General features: G+C 40.4%; 2 protein-coding genes across 4 annotated transcripts; both read left to right on the top strand.

The window, feature by feature from the left end:
- Positions 1 to 121: 121 nt before the first annotated feature.
- Positions 122 to 10,060, top strand: LOC125900907 (obg-like ATPase 1). Its single transcript, XM_049596182.1, has 11 exons — positions 122 to 245; positions 578 to 675; positions 780 to 923; positions 1,029 to 1,156; positions 2,782 to 2,957; positions 3,094 to 3,174; positions 4,802 to 4,899; positions 5,027 to 5,167; positions 5,356 to 5,452; positions 7,822 to 7,944; positions 8,068 to 10,060. The coding sequence occupies exons 2-11, from the start codon at positions 578 to 580 to the stop codon at positions 8,170 to 8,172; spliced, it is 1,191 nt and encodes a 396-aa protein (XP_049452139.1). The 5' UTR covers positions 122 to 245; the 3' UTR covers positions 8,173 to 10,060.
- Positions 10,061 to 12,306: 2,246 nt separating this feature from the next.
- Positions 12,307 to 23,093, top strand: LOC125900904 (transcription factor Sp3-like). 3 transcript variants are annotated; one of them, XM_049596177.1, is made up of 9 exons: positions 12,307 to 12,488; positions 12,774 to 12,871; positions 13,476 to 13,706; positions 13,794 to 14,384; positions 15,898 to 16,107; positions 16,888 to 17,092; positions 17,203 to 17,392; positions 18,139 to 18,335; positions 21,107 to 23,093. In XM_049596177.1, exons 2-9 carry the CDS (start codon positions 12,803 to 12,805, stop codon positions 21,355 to 21,357), a joined length of 1,944 nt encoding a protein of 647 aa, XP_049452134.1. In that variant the 5' UTR covers positions 12,307 to 12,488; positions 12,774 to 12,802; the 3' UTR covers positions 21,358 to 23,093. The 3 variants fall into 3 exon arrangements, with proteins under 3 accessions (XP_049452134.1, XP_049452135.1, XP_049452133.1); XM_049596176.1 differs by having other exon boundaries at positions 12,319 to 12,448; XM_049596178.1 differs by lacking the exon at positions 12,774 to 12,871.

Here is a 23,093-nt window from a genome sequence, read left to right as displayed (position 1 = left end):
ACTACATTAAAATGCTAATAAATGAAAATATGCTAACAGACAACGTTAAAACGTAACTTTATGTAGTCTGTCAGTTAGTCCATCTCTGACGTTGCGTTCCAGCTCCTTCTCCGACCAATCACAGACGCCTCGCGTGAAAACACTTCCGGTTTGCTCTCCAACTTGCCTTTCCACCGGAGCGGCTGGTGTGAGCAGAAACCAGGAGTGAACACCACGTAGACCATAGGCTAAAAGAGGATATAAAGGTAATAATACTGACGTTTTCTGCGCTATTTAGCTCTCGAGCTACTTGTAGTGACTGTAAAATGCAGGCAGTAGTGTCAGTTCAGTCAGATATTGTGGCTAACAGGTAGCTAGGAGTGGTCTCAGTTAACCAGAAGCTAGCGTTAGCATGCTGTGTTTGAATGAGCATATGACTGGGGCAGGCTTTACACGTTTCAGTGGGGCTAGTTGAGTAGGATGGGGCTATTTGGAGATAAATACCAATCATTTTTAGTAGTAGTGACGTGTTGGCACAAACAAGTCTGGCCTTGGTGAAGTATTTTGTCATGGTGTAACCAACTTGTAACTGTTGCAGATGCCCCCCAAAAAGCAAGAAGCCCCCAAACCACCTCCATTAATCGGACGTTTTGGGACCTCTCTGAAAATTGGAATCGTGGGATTACCTAATGTCGGGTATGTACATGTTATAATTAATGTGGGTCTTTGTAAAGTGCTGGGTTCATCATTGAGGGTTGATTATTGCACTGTTGCTGACAGCCCTGACTCTTTCCTTGTAGGAAATCCACCTTTTTCAATGTGCTGACCAAAAGCCAAGCCTCTGCAGAGAACTTCCCATTCTGCACCATCGATCCAAATGAGAGCAGGGTACCAGTTCCCGATGAGCGTTTTGAGTTTCTCTGCCAATACCACAAACCAGCCAGGTGTGTGTTATGACTGTGTGTCCTGATTTTTGTTATTTGTCCAACATTGATGGACTTCTGTCTCACCAATGATCACTTCCTTGTCTGGCTGTTTTGTCTCTTTAGTAAGGTTCCAGCTTTCCTAAACGTTGTGGACATTGCTGGTTTGGTGAAGGGAGCTCACTCAGGACAGGGACTTGGAAATGCCTTTCTCTCCCACATCAGTGCCTGTGACGGCATCTTCCACATGACCCGTGAGTTGTCAATATTACGGCCGGCAGCTGCTGTGTAGTAACAACTGAGGAGAGTGGACAGGTGTGAGAGGGCAAGTTAGGACCTACTACTAGACTTCATGAAGGGGAACAAGGCTCATTTTAAGAATTCACTGATGATACGCCTGTGCCCAAGACAAGATAATAAAGCCAGTGGCCTTATATGGCTGTTTTTTCCACTTTATTTTGCGATTTAAAGTTCTACAGCAGATTTTGAGAACCAACAGTACAACCTCACAACTGATCAAACAGATATGTAATAAAAGGTTGCCATACACTAATAAAACTGTCCATAAGTCCTTGTAAAGCAAACCTTATCTTTTCTAGCTTCAAAAATTGTAATGCCTCTCTGACCCAGTGTTTAAAAGAGGGGGGTGGCTGCTTTCTTCAAGCAGTGGGTCATATGGCTGCTTTTATATAGACAACTTTTAACATTTGAGAGCTTCAATGAAAGAAGGGTTTTCTAGGAAAACATGTTAACACTTCTCAAAGTGAAGTATAGTGGAAGTATTGTTTGGTATCGCTACTAAAACTCAGTAGTATAAGTACATTTCAAAAACATCCAGTCCAACTTGAAAGCTAGAAATTAGTGTGAAAGATTTTAATTTATTATTTGCCTGGTATGTAAAATCAGAGGTTGGAAAGATGCTAAATTGATTTTTCAGACCAAGATGACGTTTAAATAGTAGCATTTACCTGGGTGCTCAACCTCATCCAAAAGTCTTAAGGCCCAGGCACACTAAACTGACAACACAGAACTAGTGGCCACAAAGGCAGACGGTTGCGTTGATTCATGTCGCCTGTGTCTCAGCCAGAAATTTGCATTTGAACACTTGGCCAACCTGCACAGACGTTCTGCACATGCGTAAGAGGAATTAACTTTACATAGCGGCAGGCAGTGATGGTCTGTTTCATCATTTAAAAAGGGAAACCTGAAGACCGACAGGACAGATTCAAGACGCTACTTAGCACATTAACAGCACAACCTTATGGTGAAAAGACAAAGCATATTTACCATGTGCCAGCAAACAGTAACACAGACAATTACAAACTGTTCTGCGAAAGAGCTTAATGGCTAAAAAACCTGATATAACAAGATTGTTTTGACCTCACTTCTTCTTGACTTTAGTCCTTTGTTTGCCCTCCTCGCTTCCCGTTTATCTTCTCAAGAAGAAGATCAGAGTGATCTCTCTCACTGACAGGCTCTGACGCTGATTCATCATGCTGAATTGACAGAAAAACAGGCGACAAAGGCCGACTAGTACCAACAGTGTGGGACACTGCAAAAACAAAGGCGACAGACGCTCATTGACGGCCCAACATTTACCAGCCATCAGCTTGGTGTGATATGGCCCTTAGGGAGAAATAAAATCTTCGGATCATTCATGGCTGTTTGAACTGTATAAAACTTTACATCCCATTAATATCAACTCTCAAGTTTGTGGCTTTAGGAAAAAAAGTTGCATGGTCATGAATACTAACTGAACTGCTCATGGTTTAGAAATAAAATGGTTGATTTAGTTTTGATGTAATAAAAGACCCTCAGATTTCAAAATGTGAATTTTTGTAACGGGTTGACTTCATCTGTCAACGCTGGTGTCTTTTAGGTGCGTTCGATGACGAGGATATCATCCACGTGGAGGGTAACGTTGACCCTGTGAGGGACATTGAGATCATCCACGAGGAGCTGCGACTAAAGGACGAGGAAATGATCACTCCTATCCTTGACAAGCTGGAGAAAACGGCCGTCAGAGGAGGTGACAAGAAACTCAAACCTGAATATGTAAGTAATGTGTGTTTGTGCTAAGCATCTGTTTTCCTGTTTCACAATTGTGTCACTATTCATCACTGAAGGGGCACGAGATGATAATCTAACATCTGTCTGGAGACATCTCATAACCTGCTGCTTCTTGCTTCAGGACATCATGTTGAAGATAAAGCAGTGGATAGTGGAGGAGAAGAAACACATCCGATTTTACCACGACTGGAACGACAAGGAGGTAATGTTGTTTGTGTGTGTGCTCGAATGAGTTTGTGTGTTAGGCTTGTGTTTCTATTTCCCTGGAGTTCTACCTTGTATAGCTGATTTAATATTCTTAAAAAATGTACTACTGGGCTGCTGTGTGGCTCAAGACGCATTGTATTCTCAGTGTAATGGGTTGAGGGAATACTTCACCCTCTAATGACCATTTGTATATCAGTTGTTCACCCCGTCTTACATTGAATTCACAAAGAAAACATTGTTTTTCTTGCACGCCTTCATGGTGAACAAAGAATCCAAAAATGATGAACTAAAGTAAAGGAGCAAAACTATATCAAAACATTTGTTTGTTTTTTTTGTTTTTATTTCAGCGAGATAAAAGAAATGTTTTTGTCAACAAAGTCTGGATTTGAACAGAGCATAGGAAAATGTCATATGTCATAAATGTCAAATGGCATACAACTGGACAAACAAGACTTGGATTATACTGATATTGATATAAAAATTGTCATTTTAGGGGTGAAGCATTCTTTTTCATATCACAAAGTCTGCGTCCATCAGCCCTCATTGCCCTCATTCTTACTTTGTTTGATATTCCAACTTTTCCATGTCAATCAGTTTTACTTTGTGCATCTTCATAATTTTTTTGGATTTTTTGACAAATGTTTGCCTCTTTCCCAGTTTTTTTTCTAGTGTGCAAGTTTAAAATTTACCTTCACACCTGCCCTATTTGTTTTGGTTCACTCAAACCCAAGTTCTTTTGCCCCCTAAATGCGGTTTGTTGGGCAGATGTGAACACAGCAATCACACTTGAGTGCGCAACAAAACAACCAGACCGAGTCCTCCTCTTCAAGAAGGTCTCAGTCCGGTTACAAACGAACTCTGGTGCGGTTTGTTTGTGGTGAGAACGTGTTCCAACCTGGATCTGAACCAACTGCAGTCACATGACACATTGTTTGGGTTAAACATGAGCATGTTATAGTCCTGGAGGATTATTAATGTGCACCTCCTCCTGTACTGCCTTAATATGCACATTCAGCACATCCAATGCATCAAAACATTGTTTTCTAGTTGGAGCCGCGCCTCGTTTTCAAACTGTATGGTTTGACTAAAATGAACAATGACAGCAATATAGTCCACGATGAGCAGCGCTAAAATAAACCTGCATAGTTGTCCCTCCATTGAGACATTAGAAAGTGTCACATTTATCTTGCAAGTGTACTCTTCTTCAACATTTTGTTTACTTCCTGGATTTTTCCTGTGTGGAAATTCTGACCAATCAAGAGCAGCTTTCTCGTGCAGGCATTTGATCTGGTCCGCTTGTAAATGCTGCCGTGAGAACACGAACCAACTCTAGGTGATTATGCAACTTTGAAACAACATTAGTCCCTGATTCAGACCAAAGCAAGACAACTCTAGGTCTGAAAGCACCCTGAAACCCAGTGAGTGGTGTGATTTTTCTGTCACTGTGGTCAGCTTGTTGTCTTGATGGATGGAGTAGTCCAATTGGTCATCACAACATTAGCAGGTTTTCAGACTCACTGGGACAAGTTGCACATTATCTCCTTGGTAGATACTGAGAAATTAGTTTAACTGATGAACTAAACTGTTTTATGATTTGTACCTTTTTTAAATCCTCTCCACAGATCGAAGTATTGAACAAATACCTGTTCCTGACATCGAAGCCCATGATCTATCTGGTTAATCTCTCAGAGAAGGATTACATCAGGAAAAAGAACAAGTGGTAGGTTGGCTTTCACCTTCACAGCGAGCATGAGTGCACGTCCTTGTCACATACATTTATTTTGTTTAAGTATGTGGCTGCTGTTGTGAACACTCAGAATAACTCACCCTGCTGCCTGTTCTAACAGGTTGGTAAAAATCAAGGAGTGGGTAGATGCTCATGACCCCGGTGCTCTGGTCATCCCTGTGAGTGGATGTATCGAGTCTAAGCTGCAGGACATGGAGGAGGAGGAGAGGAAAAAGTACAGCGAGGAAATGAAGACACAGAGGTGAGAGTTTAACTCACAGAGCAAGAATATTATAGATCAGGTAGCGAAATGGTTTAAAGGGATAGTTTGGATTTTTTTAAGTGGAGCTGTATTTGTTCAAATAAATGGGGCTTTACACATTGAATCTACCTTTTTAAAGATACACGTTTGCTTGACTGCTCCATCATGTCGTCTCTGTGTGTTTCTAGTTGTCTGACCAAAATAATCAAGACCGGCTACGCAGCACTACAGCTGGAATACTTCTTCACAGCGGGACCAGATGAAGTGCGAGCATGGACCATCAGGGTAAGTGCTGCGATATGAATATTCCTTCTTTAACTCTCAATAGATCCTAGACTAAAAAGTTTATTATAAATCACCTGTATTGTTAGTTGAAGGTTTCATTCAATCAGATCCAGTCCAAGTTTATTTATATAGCACGTCAGACATAAGAGGAAGCATACAAAAGAAAAAAAACAAGAAAATAAGACAATTAATAAAAACAAGAACAAACGGTAGATTTAAGGAATTTAAGAGGCGTATAATTATAACAATGTGACACATATAAATAGCCTCAGGGAAAGCAGTGGCAACTGGAAAAGTTCAAGCCTCAATTTAAAAGAACAAAGAGTTGGGGCAGACCTCAAATGTTCAAGAAGTTTATTCCAAATTTGATGTGCATACCGGTAGTAACAGAGACCTGCTTCTTCAGGTTTGGTTCTGATACTGGGGACGCAGAGCAGAACTGTTCCAGAGCAGCATGTCAGGCATGTATTTTGGTCCCAAACCATTCAGTACTTTGCAAGTTGATTATTATATTTTAGATCAATTCCTTGATTCATAGGATGCCAGTGCAAAGATGTAAGAACTGGGCTGATGTGTCCCAGTTTTGTGGTTTTATTGCTGACTCAGGCAGCAGCGTTCTGAATAAGCTTCTGTTGTTTGATTTGTTTACAGAGGCCTGAAAAGACATTGTGACAGTAATCATGTCTTCTAAAAACAAAGGCATGAACAAGTTTCTGTTGCTCTTGCTAAGACATGAGTACAGCAATATTTTTTAACAGTTAATTTCTTAAAAGCAAAAGAAATATTCTGTAAAACAAAGTTTTAATCGAAGATAGAGATGAGAGATATTCATCAACTTATCTCAAATGGCGAGAGCCCATGTTGTCAGATGGGAATATTACATATTTATGATCAGTGGTGGGACAAATAATTATGTCATCACATCATTGTATTTTCTCTCTTTTTGGCCACATAATAATCTTAATAATTTGCAGTGAGTATAGTAGGTCACTGAAGTGCAACACTGACAACGTTTACATGCACAAAATATTCAGTTTTATCACCATTATTGTGAAAAAGACAATATTCCTATGAGGTCGATTAGATTGCTAATGAACATGAATATTCCACTAATATTCCCATGTACATGAAACTGTGCATACTCTGATTAACATGCCCTAACATGTTGTTCATCACGTCAAAATACAGAAAAGTGAAAAGGCTGGAGTCGCTTGTGCCATTTTGCTTTTTTGCAACAAAATAGTTGCCTGTGTCCAGACCTGCATATCTGCCCTCTCCACTGAGTTTGAGTTGAAATAGAGTGCAATGAGTGGAAAATTCTGATATCAGGCAGTCAGAACAGGACTTTTTTTTTCCATCAGCAGCAGACTTGTTGTGTGAACACAGCCTCCCTCTTTTATTCCTTCAGCCACCTTATTGAAATGCTTGGCGCTGCAATATTTGCACACATCCAAAAACATGTTGACAGCCAAGTCTAAATTAATTTACAGAATTAGGTGTGTTTCTCCTTTTGACCAGAAATGTAGGCTTTTCTTTTATTTAATCTTACATTGTTCACTTTCTGTACTGCTAAAAGAACTGAGGTGTGTGCAGCAATTCAGAGTTGTGAAACCAGACTACTATTTACTTCTGGTTGTACATTTTATGTCGCATGTGTTTAAATACTTGCAGAGTTTCTGAATTTGCAGAGTATTGTTGTTAAAGTATTTTGCAGCACATTTCTGTGGTGTAGATTTTCACTGTACTGTATTTAATCAGGAAGTCACATGGAGGTCAGAATCTGATTTCAAAACAAAATAAAATAAAATCAAATAATAAAAAGAAACTGAATTAAATTTAATTTAATGTAATAAACCAAAATCAAATAAAAAAGAAATAAAAAGAAATAAATAATAATGATCATAAAAATCTAATAATAAAATAGCAAAGATTTGAACATACTTTCATACAGACAACAGCATGACACGTTTCTAAATAAGTGTACACTCTAAAACATCCTTGGCGTAGGATTTTAAAAGGCGTAAAAATAGGAGCGAAAAATGTTTGTGGGTGTGTTAAAATATACACTCAAATAGACGACAGCATGACTCTTTAGTCTTTAGGAGCCACCATACAAAGCTTCATTGAACATTATTTTAACATCACATTTTTTGCTTTTTGAAAATTCATTCTGCATTTGTAGCAGCATGTTTTTGGAGAGTTGCAAAAAGAATTTACTGTTTGTTTTTTTTGACACCATAATGTGCGTGGGCAGCATTTACTGTGATGTCTGTCCTTGTCTGTGATAAAATTCTTCAGTTTGGCAGATGTGTTTCTATTTTTTCAGTTCTTTTTTTTAATTTAATTTTCTCATTGTTTTGTTCCAACAGAAAGGGACCAAGGCTCCTCAAGCTGCAGGAAAGATCCACACTGACTTCGAGAAGGGCTTCATCATGGCAGAAGTGATGAAGTACAATGACTTCAAAGAGGAGGGCAGTGAAAGTGCAGTGAAGGTGAGTTTTTATAAACTCTAATTCTAATCTCAAACTGTCACACTGTTGAATTTCTGCCAATAACAGCATTTGACTTCCTGACAACTATCCTTGAAAACAATTCAACTGTGTCCTCTTTCACAGGCTGCTGGAAAATACAGGCAACAGGGCAGGAACTACGTGGTGGAGGACGGGGACATTATCTTTTTCAAATTCAACACACCCAACGCACCTAAGAAGAAACCATGAGACCACTTGATCACCAGGGGGAGAACTCAGAATACTGTTTAGCTGGTCCCCTTAGAGCTGCGCTGTCTGCTGGTTTTCATTCTTCTCTTATGAATTCAGAGGATCAAGTCATGGCCTGGTTGGTCAGAGGTATTCTACACTCAGAGGTATTCTATTCCTATCTGTAATATTTGGAGCAAATTTTCACACTGTACCAGCCAAACATCTCTGAAAACACTTTATTAAAGCTTTCATGATCTCAATGAAGAACAGGTATAGCTGAACTGAGAAATATAGTATTTTTGATAGAGCATGAGCTGCACATTGTTTTCTTATTGATGCTGGCCCTGTCCTGTTTTAATATGCATCAAGTGATAAGAGCTTGTCCTCTTTTTCTAGATGCTTTATGATCATTTACACCACAATGCTGAGACAGTTTATTTTGTTGTTAATGTATCTTTAAGACGGTAATTCCTCTGTATAATAACAGCTTACCTTTCTGTCATTAATTGACTGTTAATCGTCATGTTAACTGCTGATAAATTGGCGAACTCTCATCATAACAACATGTGCTCCTCTGAGAGTCCAATTTCTCGAGTTGGAAAGTCGTTCTTCTGACTTCGGTGTGTTCATGTGCTTTAAGTCATGATGTAAAAGCAACATGGACGCTGTATTTTATTGCTCAAAGCATTTAAACAACACATTTATGACAGTTTAAAGCTCTATATCACAAAGTGATTTTGTCTCATGCTTGTTGCTGCACCAGTACATCCTCTAAAACTACTTAAATATTCCTTCTCCTGATTAATGCTAATAAAAAACATTTCTAAATAATCTAGCTCACTCTACGTGGACTGCAACTAATGGTTACAACCTAATACCATATTACAAATTACATGCGAGCAAAAAAGTGACACGTAAATTTATAATTACTATCAATTGAACATATACTTTCGTCCGCCATGTTTCTGCATATATGACGTCAACTCTTGCCCTAAATCTTTCCGAGTTGTTCTGACTTTGGGAGGTGTTCATGTGAATTTTCTCAGTCAGGAACTAATTTTTCTGATTATTTTGATACCACATGAACACAGGGTGAATTGGTGCTTTAATACAGCCAGGTGTGTTCAATCTGTGAATCAGCTCCTATATGATAAAAACTTGGTAAACAGTGCCACCATGAGTGATAGTAATATACAGCATGTGTTGTTTGCTGCAGGTGCCTAATCAGCATTTATTAAAAAAGGAAAATATGAGTAAGTTTAAGTCTTTGTCCCTAAAATTACAAACTAGTTTCTCAGTTTATTTATGCCTTTTGCTCAGTTAAACATTCCTGGATGTGTGCTAATTACAGTTAAGTCATAATACGTAATATGATTAAGCTAAAATATGCAGTGTCTATCAAAGTTTGACTGGTGCTGTGTTTACTGTTAAGAGAAAATGAAATCCATCACTCAGTGTTGCGCTTTGGGTCGGTACTGTGCCGTATTCTGAGAAAGAAGACTATTATTTTAAAGAGAGCAGGAATCCCTGACAGTGCAGGATGACTCACCTGAGTGGAGATCGTTGTTGTACATGCTGCTTTTATGGACTTTGCTTTGGGCTAGTGAAAAGAAAAAAACAAGACGACATTTACATTATGAACCCCGTGTTACGAGACAATGCTTCATTGTAAATCAGCTACAAGAATGCTCTGTGGATCATCTGGATTGTACAGCTTCATCATTTCTCTTGTTTCATCTCACTGCCTCCACAGTGTGAATGTCTTTATTTTCAAAAGCACCCAACAATCCCGTCATTACACATACTGTGGAAGATAGAAAATCCAGTCACCCCGAGGGTGCCGGGATGTAATATATGTCATCCTCATCAATATGCATGTGTCAATAAAAGGAGACAAACCTGTCAATGCTTTGTGTCTCTAATTTTCCCTCATTATGTTAAATGCAACACAAAGTTTTTACAGTGTTTAATTACAATCAATGAATGAAGTGATATATTTTAACAAGCTATTATCAGATTAATAACTCTTATTTGTCTTTAATGAGGCTTTAATAAGCTTTAAGTAAGAAAAAAATAACCCAGCTGTCTCTAAAGTTATCACAAAATGCAACACGCTAGAGATTATTCAGACTTAAACACAGCTTTTCCTCACAGCAATAAGGACATTAAATGAATTCAAATACACAGGATGAACTTTTCTTGTAAGTGTAATTACTACACTTTATGTGCAATATTCACAGACGTGCTATGTAGGTCTTCACCTAGTGCACTTATTTATTGTCTGATATTTATTAGTGTGAGGATTGGATGGTTGAATATATGGAGCATGGGTGCAGATCCCAGGGGGGACAGGGGGGACATGTCCCCCCCAAATTCTGAAAAACACAAATTGTCCCCCCCAATTCTAAATAGCTTAAATGATTGAAATTGAACAAATGTATACAGCAATCCTATATACTGGGAGAAAGGGAAGATGATGAGGAGAAATTGGAATCCGTGAGAGGCAAGAGATGAGAACGTGAGTGGACATAACATGCCTGAGACCCTGAAACTAGAAGTAGCATTAACTAACAGCGAAGCAGTGAAAAGGAGGGTGATGGCTGGTTCCATGTACTACTGGCTGTTTAAGAGAAATAAACAGTAAAGGTAAGCATATGATTCTCTTTGTAGTGCTTTTTGAATGACTTGGTGACAGTGATGAGCCTCTATGAAATCGTGAAATATGCTGGCAATCTCAAGCGCTCTGTGGGCACGATTTGCACACATGCAATTAAAAAAAAATCACAACCGATTGTGTCCCCCCCAAACTTGTCACCAGATCTGCACCCATGATATGGAGGATGTGGTTTTAACTGTAAGCACCTTACAGGAGTAGCACTTCTAATTTAATTGTGTCTTCTATTATGCAAGGTCAATAAAAGGCACTCTGCAAACTAATATAAGAAAAAGGGGGAAGAAATAAAGGTAATTTCATTTGCAAATGTAATATATTTACTCATTTAAATTTTAAATTCATTGAGTTTTACAATGGAATCACAAAAGGCATTTTAAAAGTATTTTTATTTTATCTACTTGTGTCTGCCCGTTTAAAACAACTTCAGATCTACAAGCTGACTTAGATTTAAAGTTGTATTTGACTGTTTTATATTTGAAACTGCTGTTTCTGAGATCATAAAGGAACTTTTACTCTAATTCTTGACATTTTTTCCTGCCTTAAATTAGTTTACACTTTGTGCTCACTTAATTTAAGGGCAGTTTTCTTTTCTTTGTTTATGAATGCATTAGTTAATTCAATATATAGCTTTATGCATTGACATTAATTTATAATTAAACACTAAAAGTCATTACTGCAGTGACACACTCATGCTCCACACAGGTAGGGATGTAATCATGTGGAAGTTTTTATTTATTAACAATCAATTTCAGATGGCAAAATAGCTTTTTTGTGGACCAAACCCTTAATATTCTCCCCAATATATCAATAACATAAATGAAGAGTTAATTTGTTTTGTTGAGCAAACTTCATCTGTTGAAACATATGTGTGATAATGGTGAGAAGATGCACATCAAGAGAGGACAGTTTGTCATTTAAAATGTTCATTTATAGATGTTAATGTTAGCATATGTTCTTTTGGTTAAATGTGACAATATGGACACGAAATAAACCATCAGCTACAGGTTAATACATGTCAGTAACACATAGTTTTAAACTGCTTTGTTACAGGGAAGTAATGGAGGCCAGCAGACGTTATACAGTTAACATGAAACTTTAAAAACTAACTCTCGTCGCAGGTCTGAGGCATGTTTACGTGTTGCGACGACAAGAAATCGCACTGAAATAAGTCAACGACTATTATTAAGAACATATAGCTTGGTTGTATATGTAAAGGATTGAATAAAGTGTATAATTTCGACACAGACGCCGCTGTTTTACAACTATCTCTGTTGGGAATTTAACAACTGCATTCCAGCTCTTGTCTCGCTACACAACAAACAGGAAACACACGTCCCATGAAAAATGACTGGCATTCCGCTCAGCCAATGGCGTGCGGCGAAGCCTTCACTCAGCCAATCGCGTTAGAGAAGAAGGGCGGGACGTCCTGTAATGTGATGCAAATTCGACGGTCAAGCCTGTTAGTCCCACCTTTTTGTGTTTCCCGCACCGTCAATCAAAATAGAAAAAAATCGACCCGAATTCACCGATCAACACTAGCCCGCCTTTGATAAAATAATCATGTTTGGAGTTTAGTTTATCAGATAATCCTCCCGGTTACTACCACTCACGCTATGACTGGTACGTAAACATTTAGCGCATCGAAGCGTGCAACTAATCGGTGAGTTTGTGCAACCTACAGCGAAGCAAGCTGCGTCTTTTTATCTTTTGCTCTGCTGCTAACTAGCTAGATATGGTTAGCTAACCGAGCTAGCTGGCTAGCCACGGAGTTGACAAAGTAAACAGTCAATCTGGGCCGAAATCGCCACAGAATCTGCGCTGCAAAGTTGAATTTCGCAGTCAGCTCCTTTTGGACTGGAGAGTGGGGATGCTTTGCGGGCTTTTCTGGCAGGCAGGAGTTGAAGATTACAGAGTTTTGCTGAGTTTCCCCCTCTCTCCCTGCTAGCGCCAGAGCAGCCTCTGAAACAAGGAGAAATGGCGTCCGCGGACGTGGACAGCAGTCAAAGCGAGTTTCTGCAACCCGCCGGCGCAGCGGAAACACAGGTATCCGACATTTTCTAGCTCGTCTTTCTTGCTCGCTTTCGATTTCTGGTTGTGTTTTTGAGAGCATGAAGTTCACACGTTTTAAAATTTTGATGGCATGGGGTGAAAGCCGTACACTTCCTGTGTTCCCCTCAATAACGGCCACCCACTTTACCCCTGTAAAACCCGCCCATAGTGGGTAGGACACTGAAGTCAGTCACTTGGGTCGGCTCACTGGAAGATAGCCGGTGTACCTTGGGCTGGGAGGATGCCGGGGTGTGATAATATTGCAGGGATAGCCTCCATAATCAAAACAGTAGCGTTCAATTGTGTTGCAATAGCCACCCATCCCCCACACCATGCTCTCGAGCCTGTTATCTCCTCTCTGTACACTGGTGGTTGCATCTAGGTTGTGGTTGTTGCATCGTTTGCATCAGTGTAAATCCTGCATGATCCTCCACTCCCCATGATGTACTCTGCCTTTGATGTAGCAGCACAATCTCTGAATTCATTACTGATTTGCAGACAATAGCCAGGCTGCTTCCCCTTTTCTGTGATGTAATCTGAAGCTGAGATGAGTCTTGTTGCTGAAGTGTGTTAATCTGAGTGTTCATGTTACTCCCAGACGACAGATATGTCAGCCATTCAGCTGACGGGTTCAGACCGATGGGAGGTGTTGACTCCTGTCTCAACTGGGAAAGAAGACCAGGGAATCGTTCACATTCCAAACTCTGGGATTGTCACGTCCAACGGGCAGTACGTGCTTCCTATTGGGAGTCTGCCCAGCCAGCCCATTTATGTTACAGCATCTGGGAATGAGGCCGCAGCCAACGGAGTGTCAGGCATTCAGTATCAGGTAAAAAGACACAGAAAGACATTTTCAGACACAATAGGGTTATACTCTCTCTGTCTTCCTGCTCAAAACTGTCGCTCGCTCTTCTAGGTCATCCCCCAAATCCAAAATGCAGATGGGACACTTGCAGGATTCACACAGGGATTGGATGATGGCACCGGGCAGATCCAGCTCCTCCAAGATGGGACCCAGGGTAGCATTGGAATCAGCTGTGCCACGACAGCGACCACAGATCTCCTGACGCAGGCGGGCCAAGTACAGTCAATCCAAGGCGTCCCACTGGCTGGGGGGTCGGCATACACCGGCACAGTGCCTGTAGGGCTGCCCAGCAACATAACGTTCGTCCCTATAAACAGTGTGGATCTGGAGTCTCTAGGGCTGACCGGAGCGCAGACGGTCCCCATCGCGACAGGGGTAACACCCGAAGGTCAGCTGATCATGGGCGGCCAGACGCTGGACAATCAGGGTCAGGACACAGGCGTCAAGCAGCCGCTGGTGACGGTGAGCGGCGCCAACCAAGAACTCTACGTGCCAACCACCACTTCCTCCTCCAACAACTCCCAGCTTCCAGAAACCATCGACGGCACCGGGGTTCTGACCCAAGCGACTGCTGTGTCTGCAGGCGTGTCTGACCCCTCTACAGAGAACTACAACTCCCACAACCACCTGCAGCAAATCCAGGTCAGAGTTGTGTCTTTAACAATATGTCATGTGTATGTGTGTCAGGCCTGTAAGATAAATCTGGGAGAAGAATGTTAAGTTCTGAGAAGGAAAATACATATTTATGTTACACAAAATTATATATATTTTTTGTGAGGTGCTTGATGCTTTCTGTTTTTTAGGCCTAAAAATCTGGGAGGGGAAAATACTCTTTGGTCCCCACAAAGGTCATAACTGGTGTTGTCTTGTGGATATCGATTGAACCACAATACTTTCTTATCATTATTCAAAATGTGTCAGTACTGGAAACAGTCAGTTACTGAATGTTGGCTTCAAATGTCTGATCAGACTTGGATTTTGTGTTTATTTTATTTTATTTAAGAAGAGACAATGCACATAAATTAACATGAACACTTAAGCCTATTATGTAAATGTGCCAGATTTTGCCACGCAGGCTAATTTTATCTGTGTTTCCTGGCAGGTTTTAAAAGCAAATACACAAGAGCACATAAGCAATGACATGTGAGACTTGTAGTCTTGTCGTACTTAACATTACTGAGCATCGTGAGAGTCTTTCTGGTATCTGTCAGGTATTGAATCGGCACTAGTATGTAGAAATTTAAAACACCAGCCCTAATGATTGAGGAGGTCACAAGACAAAAAGGTCGGGAACCGCTGCTTTAAGGCCTCTCACTGTGTCTGATATGAATCCCAAATTTCCCAGAATTCATTTTGCAGATCCACCTAGATTATCCTCCCACTCTGGGATCTTTTGTTTGTTTCCTCTTCCTTGAACATGTTGACATACTGTATAACTCCATATTAAAGTGCAGACTGTACTTCTGTGATCAAATGTCAGCTGGTGAATACAATGCTGTTGTGCAACCCTCCCTCCCTGAGGGTCAGCAACCACAAATGAATTCTTAGCCTGTGGGAAATGCTCTAGCTTGCAATTTATTAATATGATCAAAGCTAACTATCCACTGTGCTGTGAAACCATGACCTCTGACGTAGAGCAGGCTGTCCGCAGGTCATTTAAAAGCCCTTAAAAATGCCTTCAGTTCTGAAAATATTAGGCCTTAAAGGTCTTTAAATGGTTTTAGATTTAAATTTGAGAGGCCTTAATCACCACAGAAATGTAATCTAATTTAATTTATCCATCTTTTAATTTATTTTTGCCAGAATGAGTCCAGCTTTTCAGCGTGGCTGATGTTACACACCATTAAACCTACCACAGAACATAAAATGTGTTTTTTTACCTTATACTTACTTACTTGTTGGCAAAATGTAGACTATCACTTTATAAAACCTGCCTTTACACTGGACTACATATATACTGTTCGCCTAAATACTTACCTGCAATGCTTGAATAAGAAAAAGATGATGTGTCTTAAACCTGCTTTGAAAAAAAAGATCTTGAAAAAGTCCTTTAAATGTAAGTGTTGGATGCCTGTCGACATTCTGTGGAAACAAGACATGAACACTGTTTCTCAACCTTTGTAAATAATTGTAATTTATTCCCATTTCTCCGCAGGTCTCATCTTCTAACGCCACCACTATCTCGCAGCCCATCCTGCAGCTGTCCGGGGACAGTCAGGCCCAGGTGGCCCAGGTGGCTCAGGGTCAGGACCTGACCGCAGCAGGTCAGACTCTTCAGAGCGTACAGCTGGTCAACCCGGGGACCTTCCTCATCCAGGCCCAAACTGTCACCGCTACTGGACAGATCCAGTGGCAGACCTTCCAGGTAACCTATAAGGAGTGTGTGGGAAGTTTAACTTCATGTCTTAACGCAACAAAGTGGCCCTATAGAAGTTGTTTTTGGGCAGTATTTAAGTAGCATGTTGTGTTTTTGCACTGTGAATCTTGTATCCCACATGGTTCGCACAGGTGCTGGATCTCAATGTGATGTTTACAAGGTGTAAAAAGTCCTCGAAGATGTTTGAAATTGTAATTGCTATACGTTAGAAATAAATCACTAGCTGACCGAGTAGTTTGCTTTTCAGCTAAAGAAATAAAATAAGTCAGATTGTACTAGATCGATGGTTCCCAACTGGTGGGTCGCGGTCCAAAAGTAGGTCACAGGTCCATTCTGAATGGACTGCAAATGACTCACGAACATGTCAATTTTGTAAAAAACACACTTTATTTTAGAGTACAGTTAATTTCCAGCACAGAGCTTTTATTTTGAAGTGTCATTTCCTGCTGTAGAGTGAGTGATTAATAGACAGCTGTGTGACCAAGGCAACAAAGTCACTCGACGACATGGTGAAAAGCAGATATGATGCTGAATATATTAAACTGTGTGGACTTTGAACTAATGGCTAAGGACAAATCTGGACCTTGTGGTTGGACCAGTTTGGAACCACTGAACTAGATTGTACAGGTGTACCTAATAAAGTGGCCAATGAGTGTATGTACTGTATATAAATACGTAATTTACCACAGCTGTAAGGTGCTGCAAAAGCTTGAAAGTGTATGTGCTTGCTTTAATAGGAACCCTGATCCCACCTCTCTCTCTCTGTAGGTTCAGGGGGTCCAGTCACTCCAGGGGCTCCAGTTGCCCCAGGGGCAGGGGCAGGCCCAGCAGCTGACCTTAGCCCCGGTCCACACCCTCCCTCTGGGCCAGGCAGGCCAGGTCAGCCTGCCCAACCTCCAGACAGTCACGGTGAACTCTGTAGCACAAAGTGGAATTCAGTACACACAGGGGGAGGATGCAAACAGTCCGGCAGGTATGGGACGCCTGCACACGCTGTACAACCCCCCCACACACATTACACTTCATTTCAATCAGCAAATGCTACATTCCCCATGCTAAATCACGTCTGCGTCCCTGATTCAGGTATCCAGATAAAGGAGGAGCCGGACTCTGAGGAGTGGCAGCTGAGCGGAGACTCCACGCTGAACCCCAGTGATCTGAACAACCTGCGCGTCCCCATCGGAGACGAGGACATGGAGACGCAGGGCGGGGAGGGCAAGAGGCTCCGCAGAGTAGCCTGCACCTGCCCCAACTGCAAAGAGTCTGGAGGAAGGTGGGTGGGCCTGTCGGAATCACACACATTCGGATACACAGATACGAGGAGGTGTAGATGTTCAGCTCAGCTCTGAGAAATGGAAAGGAAGTGCTTCAGTAATCTCTCATTTGGGAAATTATTATACATTTATTTGTTAATTAGAAAAGATAGAAAATTAACTCTAACTCAATGTTGCCCTAAAACTTTATTAAACATCGTAATTACAGTAATAAAAAAATATTACAGCGATATGATGCAGGTTTGTTCAGCGACAGCCAGTTTTCATACAGCCATAAATTCCATTTAAAGACACTTGTCAGTGATGCCCGCAGATGTTTCCATTCCAGCGGCTGTGCTAAACTCTTGATGCCTCACAACCTCAAATATGCTTCTCTTTTATTGCTATTTTATAGTTGTAGAAATTTGTATTTAACTGGAAATGATTTGTTGCACCCAGCTTTACATTTCTGTACCGAAGCAGTTTAACTGGTTTTACATCTTGTTTTTGTGGCATCAAAACTTCAGTTGCAAATTCGTATTTGCATGCAGAAGACATTCATGCAAATACAAAATGTGAATGTTTTGGCTATTCCCTGGTGAGCACAGTGATGTAGGATTATTATTCTTTTATTATTAAGCAGTCCTTGCATTGTTGAGTCTTTTATAAGCTGTGTATGTCTTTAAAGTGCAGATTTTCCGCCTCTGCGTTCAGCAGTGTTTGTGCTTGCTTTCTTCTTATTTTGCATTTTTCTGGCACTTGACAGAGGTTCAGGCATGGGAAAGAAGAAGCAGCACATCTGCCACATCGCCGGCTGCGGGAAGGTTTACGGGAAGACGTCCCACCTCCGAGCTCACCTGCGCTGGCACAGCGGAGAGAGGCCCTTCGTCTGTAACTGGATGTTCTGCGGGAAGAGGTTCACCAGGAGTGACGAGCTGCAGAGACACAGGAGGACACACACAGGTGAGACGACGCTCAGATGAGCAACGGCACTTTGGTTTTATGTTGAGTGCAAGTTATAAGGTGTAGATGAGTTACGTGAATCCATGTTGGAAGAGTGACAACATGAACTTTAAAGGAACATATTTAGTTTGTAGGAGATGTTCCTGTTGTTAGACTTTGCAGCTAAAATGTAACAGTCACCAAAATATTTTCATGTTCGTCCGCAGCTGTCCCTTCCATTGTTTTTGGTTACGCAATGTTCAGTGATAAGAGGTGTCAAGCATCATCTGTGAAGTGAGAAAATGAAAACTTGCAGCAGCTCCAAAACTAAATGCTCAGACATTTTGAAATATGCACTGCGAAGTCTGATTGTTTTATGAAGGCAGTAACTAGTAGAGACCTCTTTCTAAGAGGATGTAAATATGTTGGGTGGTGTTCAGCGTCACAGGAGATGAATATATGGTCTGTAATCATTACTGAAATTATCCCAGCGGCATGAACAGTATTTATTATTATCAAGTATTTGATTTGATAATTGCTTACAATAGAAAGTAACTAGAATTATACTGATCATTTATCAAGTGTAACACCGCAAGTGTTTTATGTATGTCAATATTTTTGTGTAGTTTAAAGTCTTGTGAAGTATTGTGTTTCATCTGACAGCAAGACAAATTTTCTTTTGACTTTTAAATCCCCCAGATTTAAAAAGGAATCCTAGGATGCTGTTGCTAGACAATCTCTGATGGAGATTTATTATTTTTAAATGTATTTGTAGATGATTTATGAACAAAGCCTTAGTTAGATTATAATCGTTCTAATTAAAGCCCTGTAGGAACAAACACAGAATGTCCCTATCACGATGTAATATGTCTAATTTCCATGGACAGTCTTAGTCACCTGTTTTGGCTCTACATCATTAGTGTCTCAAAGTGCGGCGTACAGGCCAAAGGCAGCCCCCAGAAACTCTTAATCCATTCTCTGAACATGCTGTGAAATGTATGCATTATGAGTAAATCATCTGTGGTCCACTTCAATTCCAGTACTTTCAATAGCTAACAGTTAATACACTACTCGTCAGTCATATTCTGGTTTCCCAACATGGCACTCAGTCATCAGAACTTTAGGAACCCCTTCTGCAGTATGTCCGAAAACATTTCATAAAATAGTATGTCATGAAAAAAGTGAAGAGTATGCCTTTAAAAACGTATGTAGTATAGATATATAGTATGTCATAAAAAATACACATTATAGTAAGCCATTAAATAGATATGTAATATGTAATTAAAAAGTGATAGTATAGTATACCAAAAAAAAAACAGTATGCCAATTTTTTTTTTTTAGAATATAGTATGTCAAAAAAACATCATAGTATAGTTCGCCATAATGAAAAATCTATAACAGATTATGTAATAAAGAGGTCATAGTATGTCATTTAATAAATAAAAATGTAGCAAATGTCATATTATAGTATAATATTATAGTATAGTGTGTCATTATATGTTATGACAGTGTATTATGTCATAAAAAATCATATTATAGTATGCCATTAAAAACTGTAGGTGGGGGCGTCGGTGGCTTAGTGGATAGAGCAGGCGTCCCATGTACAAGGCTGTTGCCGCAGTGGCCGGGTTCGACTCCAGCCTGTGACCCTTTGCTGCATGTCATTTCCCCTCTCTATCTCCCTCCTTCACACTTAACTGTCCTGTCTATAAAGGTAAAAATGCCCAAAAAAATATCTGAAAAAAAAACTGTAGGTGCAATAAAAAGGAAAAGCATGCCATTAAAAAAAAAAAAATCATAGTATAATGGCAGTATGCCACCATTTTCTCTTTAGAATATAGTATGCCATAATAAAAAAAAATCTATTTATTTTAGTTTGTCATAAAAAAAATCATAGTAAAGCATGCATTTTTTAAAAAATAATATAGTATGTCATGAAAACATAATATAGTATGCTATAACAAAAACGTGGTAAAAAAAAAACAAAACACGTCAATAAAACCTGTAAAACTCGCTAACACCTGCTTGCACCTGGCTTTTTAATGCAGTGGGAAAGGTTATACTTCCCATTCACACTAGGGTCAAATGACTTTACAGTAGTCACAGGTATTTATCAGCTCAGGCTGTGATTGTCATTGATGGAAACACAGCACCCGCATGAATAGGCTAATTTTAGCCCCTTTAACTGGCAAGATGCAATGACGCTCAATCACAGAACACCATCCGTTATCGCTCAAGCAGCTCTCAAACATTGATTTAAATTAATCTGCACTGAGTTTAAAAGAGAGACTGAGGCTCCATGCTGCTTTCTACTGTTTACTAACCTGTTGTTCGGCCTGTCGGTGATGTTGAACATGACACACCAAAAAGAAAAACCACACACAGAGCCCTGTACACAGCTGTGGTCTACTGGCATAGGCTATCATCTATGTAAAGTGGGTTTACCTGTTTTTAAAAAACCTGCGTACACAAAATAATTTGGGTGGAAAAGTGTTACAAGACTTTCTAAAGTGAATGAACTTACTAGTACGTTTTAGACGCTTTACAGTTAAGAAAATAAACCTATCGGTGCTCTCTTGTGGTCAAACTTTGCAAAGGTGTGAATGTTTCTAAATGACCCCTAATCAGGTTTTTGGCTTGTCTGTGCCACAGTATATTGATACTTAATGGCAAACGTATAAAACAAATTAATTGGTCCAGTCTATTTATCAGTCAGCGTTTGATGGTGTGTGTGAACCAGTAAAGGTTTTATTTGCTCTGTGTCTGATGTTTGTGTGTCGCTGACCTCACAGGAGAGAAGAAGTTCGTGTGCACAGAGTGCTCCAAGAGGTTCATGCGGAGCGACCACCTGGCCAAGCACATAAAGACTCACCAGAATAAAAAAGGCGGCATCCCCTCCTCCACGTCTCCGCCCACCACCGACGCTGTCATCACCGCCGATGGCACCACGCTCATCCTCCAGACCGCCGCCCATGACCTCGTAGCCAATCAGGAGATCCCTTTGCAGCTGGTCACCGTGGCGCCCGGTGAGGTTATGGAATGAGGGGCTGAGGTGGTGATTTTTTTTTTTTTTATTTTTTTATTTTTTTTTTGGGAGAACTGGCCTATCACAGGGACCTCTTGGGCTTCTCTCTGTCCCCCTCTTACCTTTTTTTGTTTGTTTGTTTTTTACATATGAATATATACGTAAATATATATGACAAATATATATATTTTAAGTAAGAGTTATCATGACTTTATGTTTGTTTTTTGCAGTCTTTTTATAGGCGGGCAAAAAAAAAATAACATTAAAATGTGGTTGCTATGTACACGCATAAACACATACACACAATCACACACATACACACACACACAGAAAGATGCATTAACACTCAACACGCGACATGAATACTCAACACGATGAAATGCCTTATTTTGTATCATACTCTTGTATAAAATGCTGGAGGTGCATGTGTTTTTTTAAGCTTTGCAGATGATGTAACTGTAATGGAGATACATGTGTTTGTGAAATGATGATGATGATGATGATGATGAGGAGGAGGAAGGAGAGGAGTATCTGAAAGAGAGAAAAGGAAGTAGTGAACCTCTCTTGGATGATTGAATTTTTGTCTGTGGAGAGTTCTGACAGAACCGTGGTCTGTTTGAAGCAGCACTGCATCCACGCCGAACTGTTGCTCTGCTGTCGCCATAACGACCGCTTCTGTTTTTTTTAAAGGAATAGTTCACCATTTTGGGAAGCATGCTCTTTTGCTTTCTCGTAGAGAGCAAGATGGGAAAGTTGACACAAATCAATCTCATCTATCTCTGGGCAAGAAACCAAGCGTGTTCCCTCAACGATGTCAAACTCTCCTTGAATAAAGCCGCAGCAGCTGTCGCCCAATCAGCGGCGACTGTGATGTCATGCTGTGCTGCTTCAAGCAGAGCAGGAGGTTCAGCCGGTGTCAGAGTAGGACGACAGTGCCACTGATCCGAAGTTGTTTTCCGCCTGGAGGCAAGGGGGAAATAGATGCAAGCCGCTCTGAAAAAAGGGGGCAACTTCTTCCAGCATCTGGTCAGTCTGAACAGAATGTCTCATCTGTCCTCACGAGCACGCCGTCCGCTGTGCTTGTCCACGTCAAAACACATCTTTATTTTTCTTTCCTTTTGCATATTTTTGTTGTAAATTCAGTGTATCTCAGTTTTATCTGAAACTGTCTCCGCTGATCTGTGTCGCCTAAATGGAAGCCACATGATGGAGGTCATAGAAGCATAGAGTGGTTACCTCTAAGTTCCTGCAGGCCTCTCCTTCGCCATCGTCGTCTGCACACGGCTGCAGGAGGAGAATGCGCACCGGCGTTGCCATGTGAAGAAAACAGAGAAACGGATGCAACCAATCAGAAAGCCCCCCCCCCCCCCCCGAGGGTGTGTTTGTCATCGAACATTCCAGTTGGAGACCAGATGACGGTTACGTTTTGCAATAACTGCTCTGTTGGTAATTCTGGCCAGATGTCACTCAAGTCAAAAGGAAAACAATCATGCCATTGTTTGTTTTGTTTTGTTTTGTTTTTAATTAATGTAATCCCTTCCTCAGTTTGTCCTCATGTTTGTAGCATTCATTTACATGTATATTATCTTATTTTCACATTGTTCATAGAAGCCATTACTTAGTTAACTGAATTTGTTGTATCAAGACCTTATTTTAAGTGATTTTTTTAAAGAATTGGTGTAAAAATTGAATGTTACCTTTTGTAAAACCTTTTTTCAAATGGATCACAATAAAAGTATGAAACCTTCCAGTAA

This window comes from Epinephelus fuscoguttatus, linkage group LG14 (genome assembly GCF_011397635.1).
Source record: "Epinephelus fuscoguttatus linkage group LG14, E.fuscoguttatus.final_Chr_v1".
NCBI classification, from domain to species: Eukaryota; Metazoa; Chordata; class Actinopteri; order Perciformes; family Serranidae; genus Epinephelus; species Epinephelus fuscoguttatus.
Note: the sequence above shows the minus strand (reverse complement) of the source record. Positions and strands in the feature narration are given on the sequence as shown.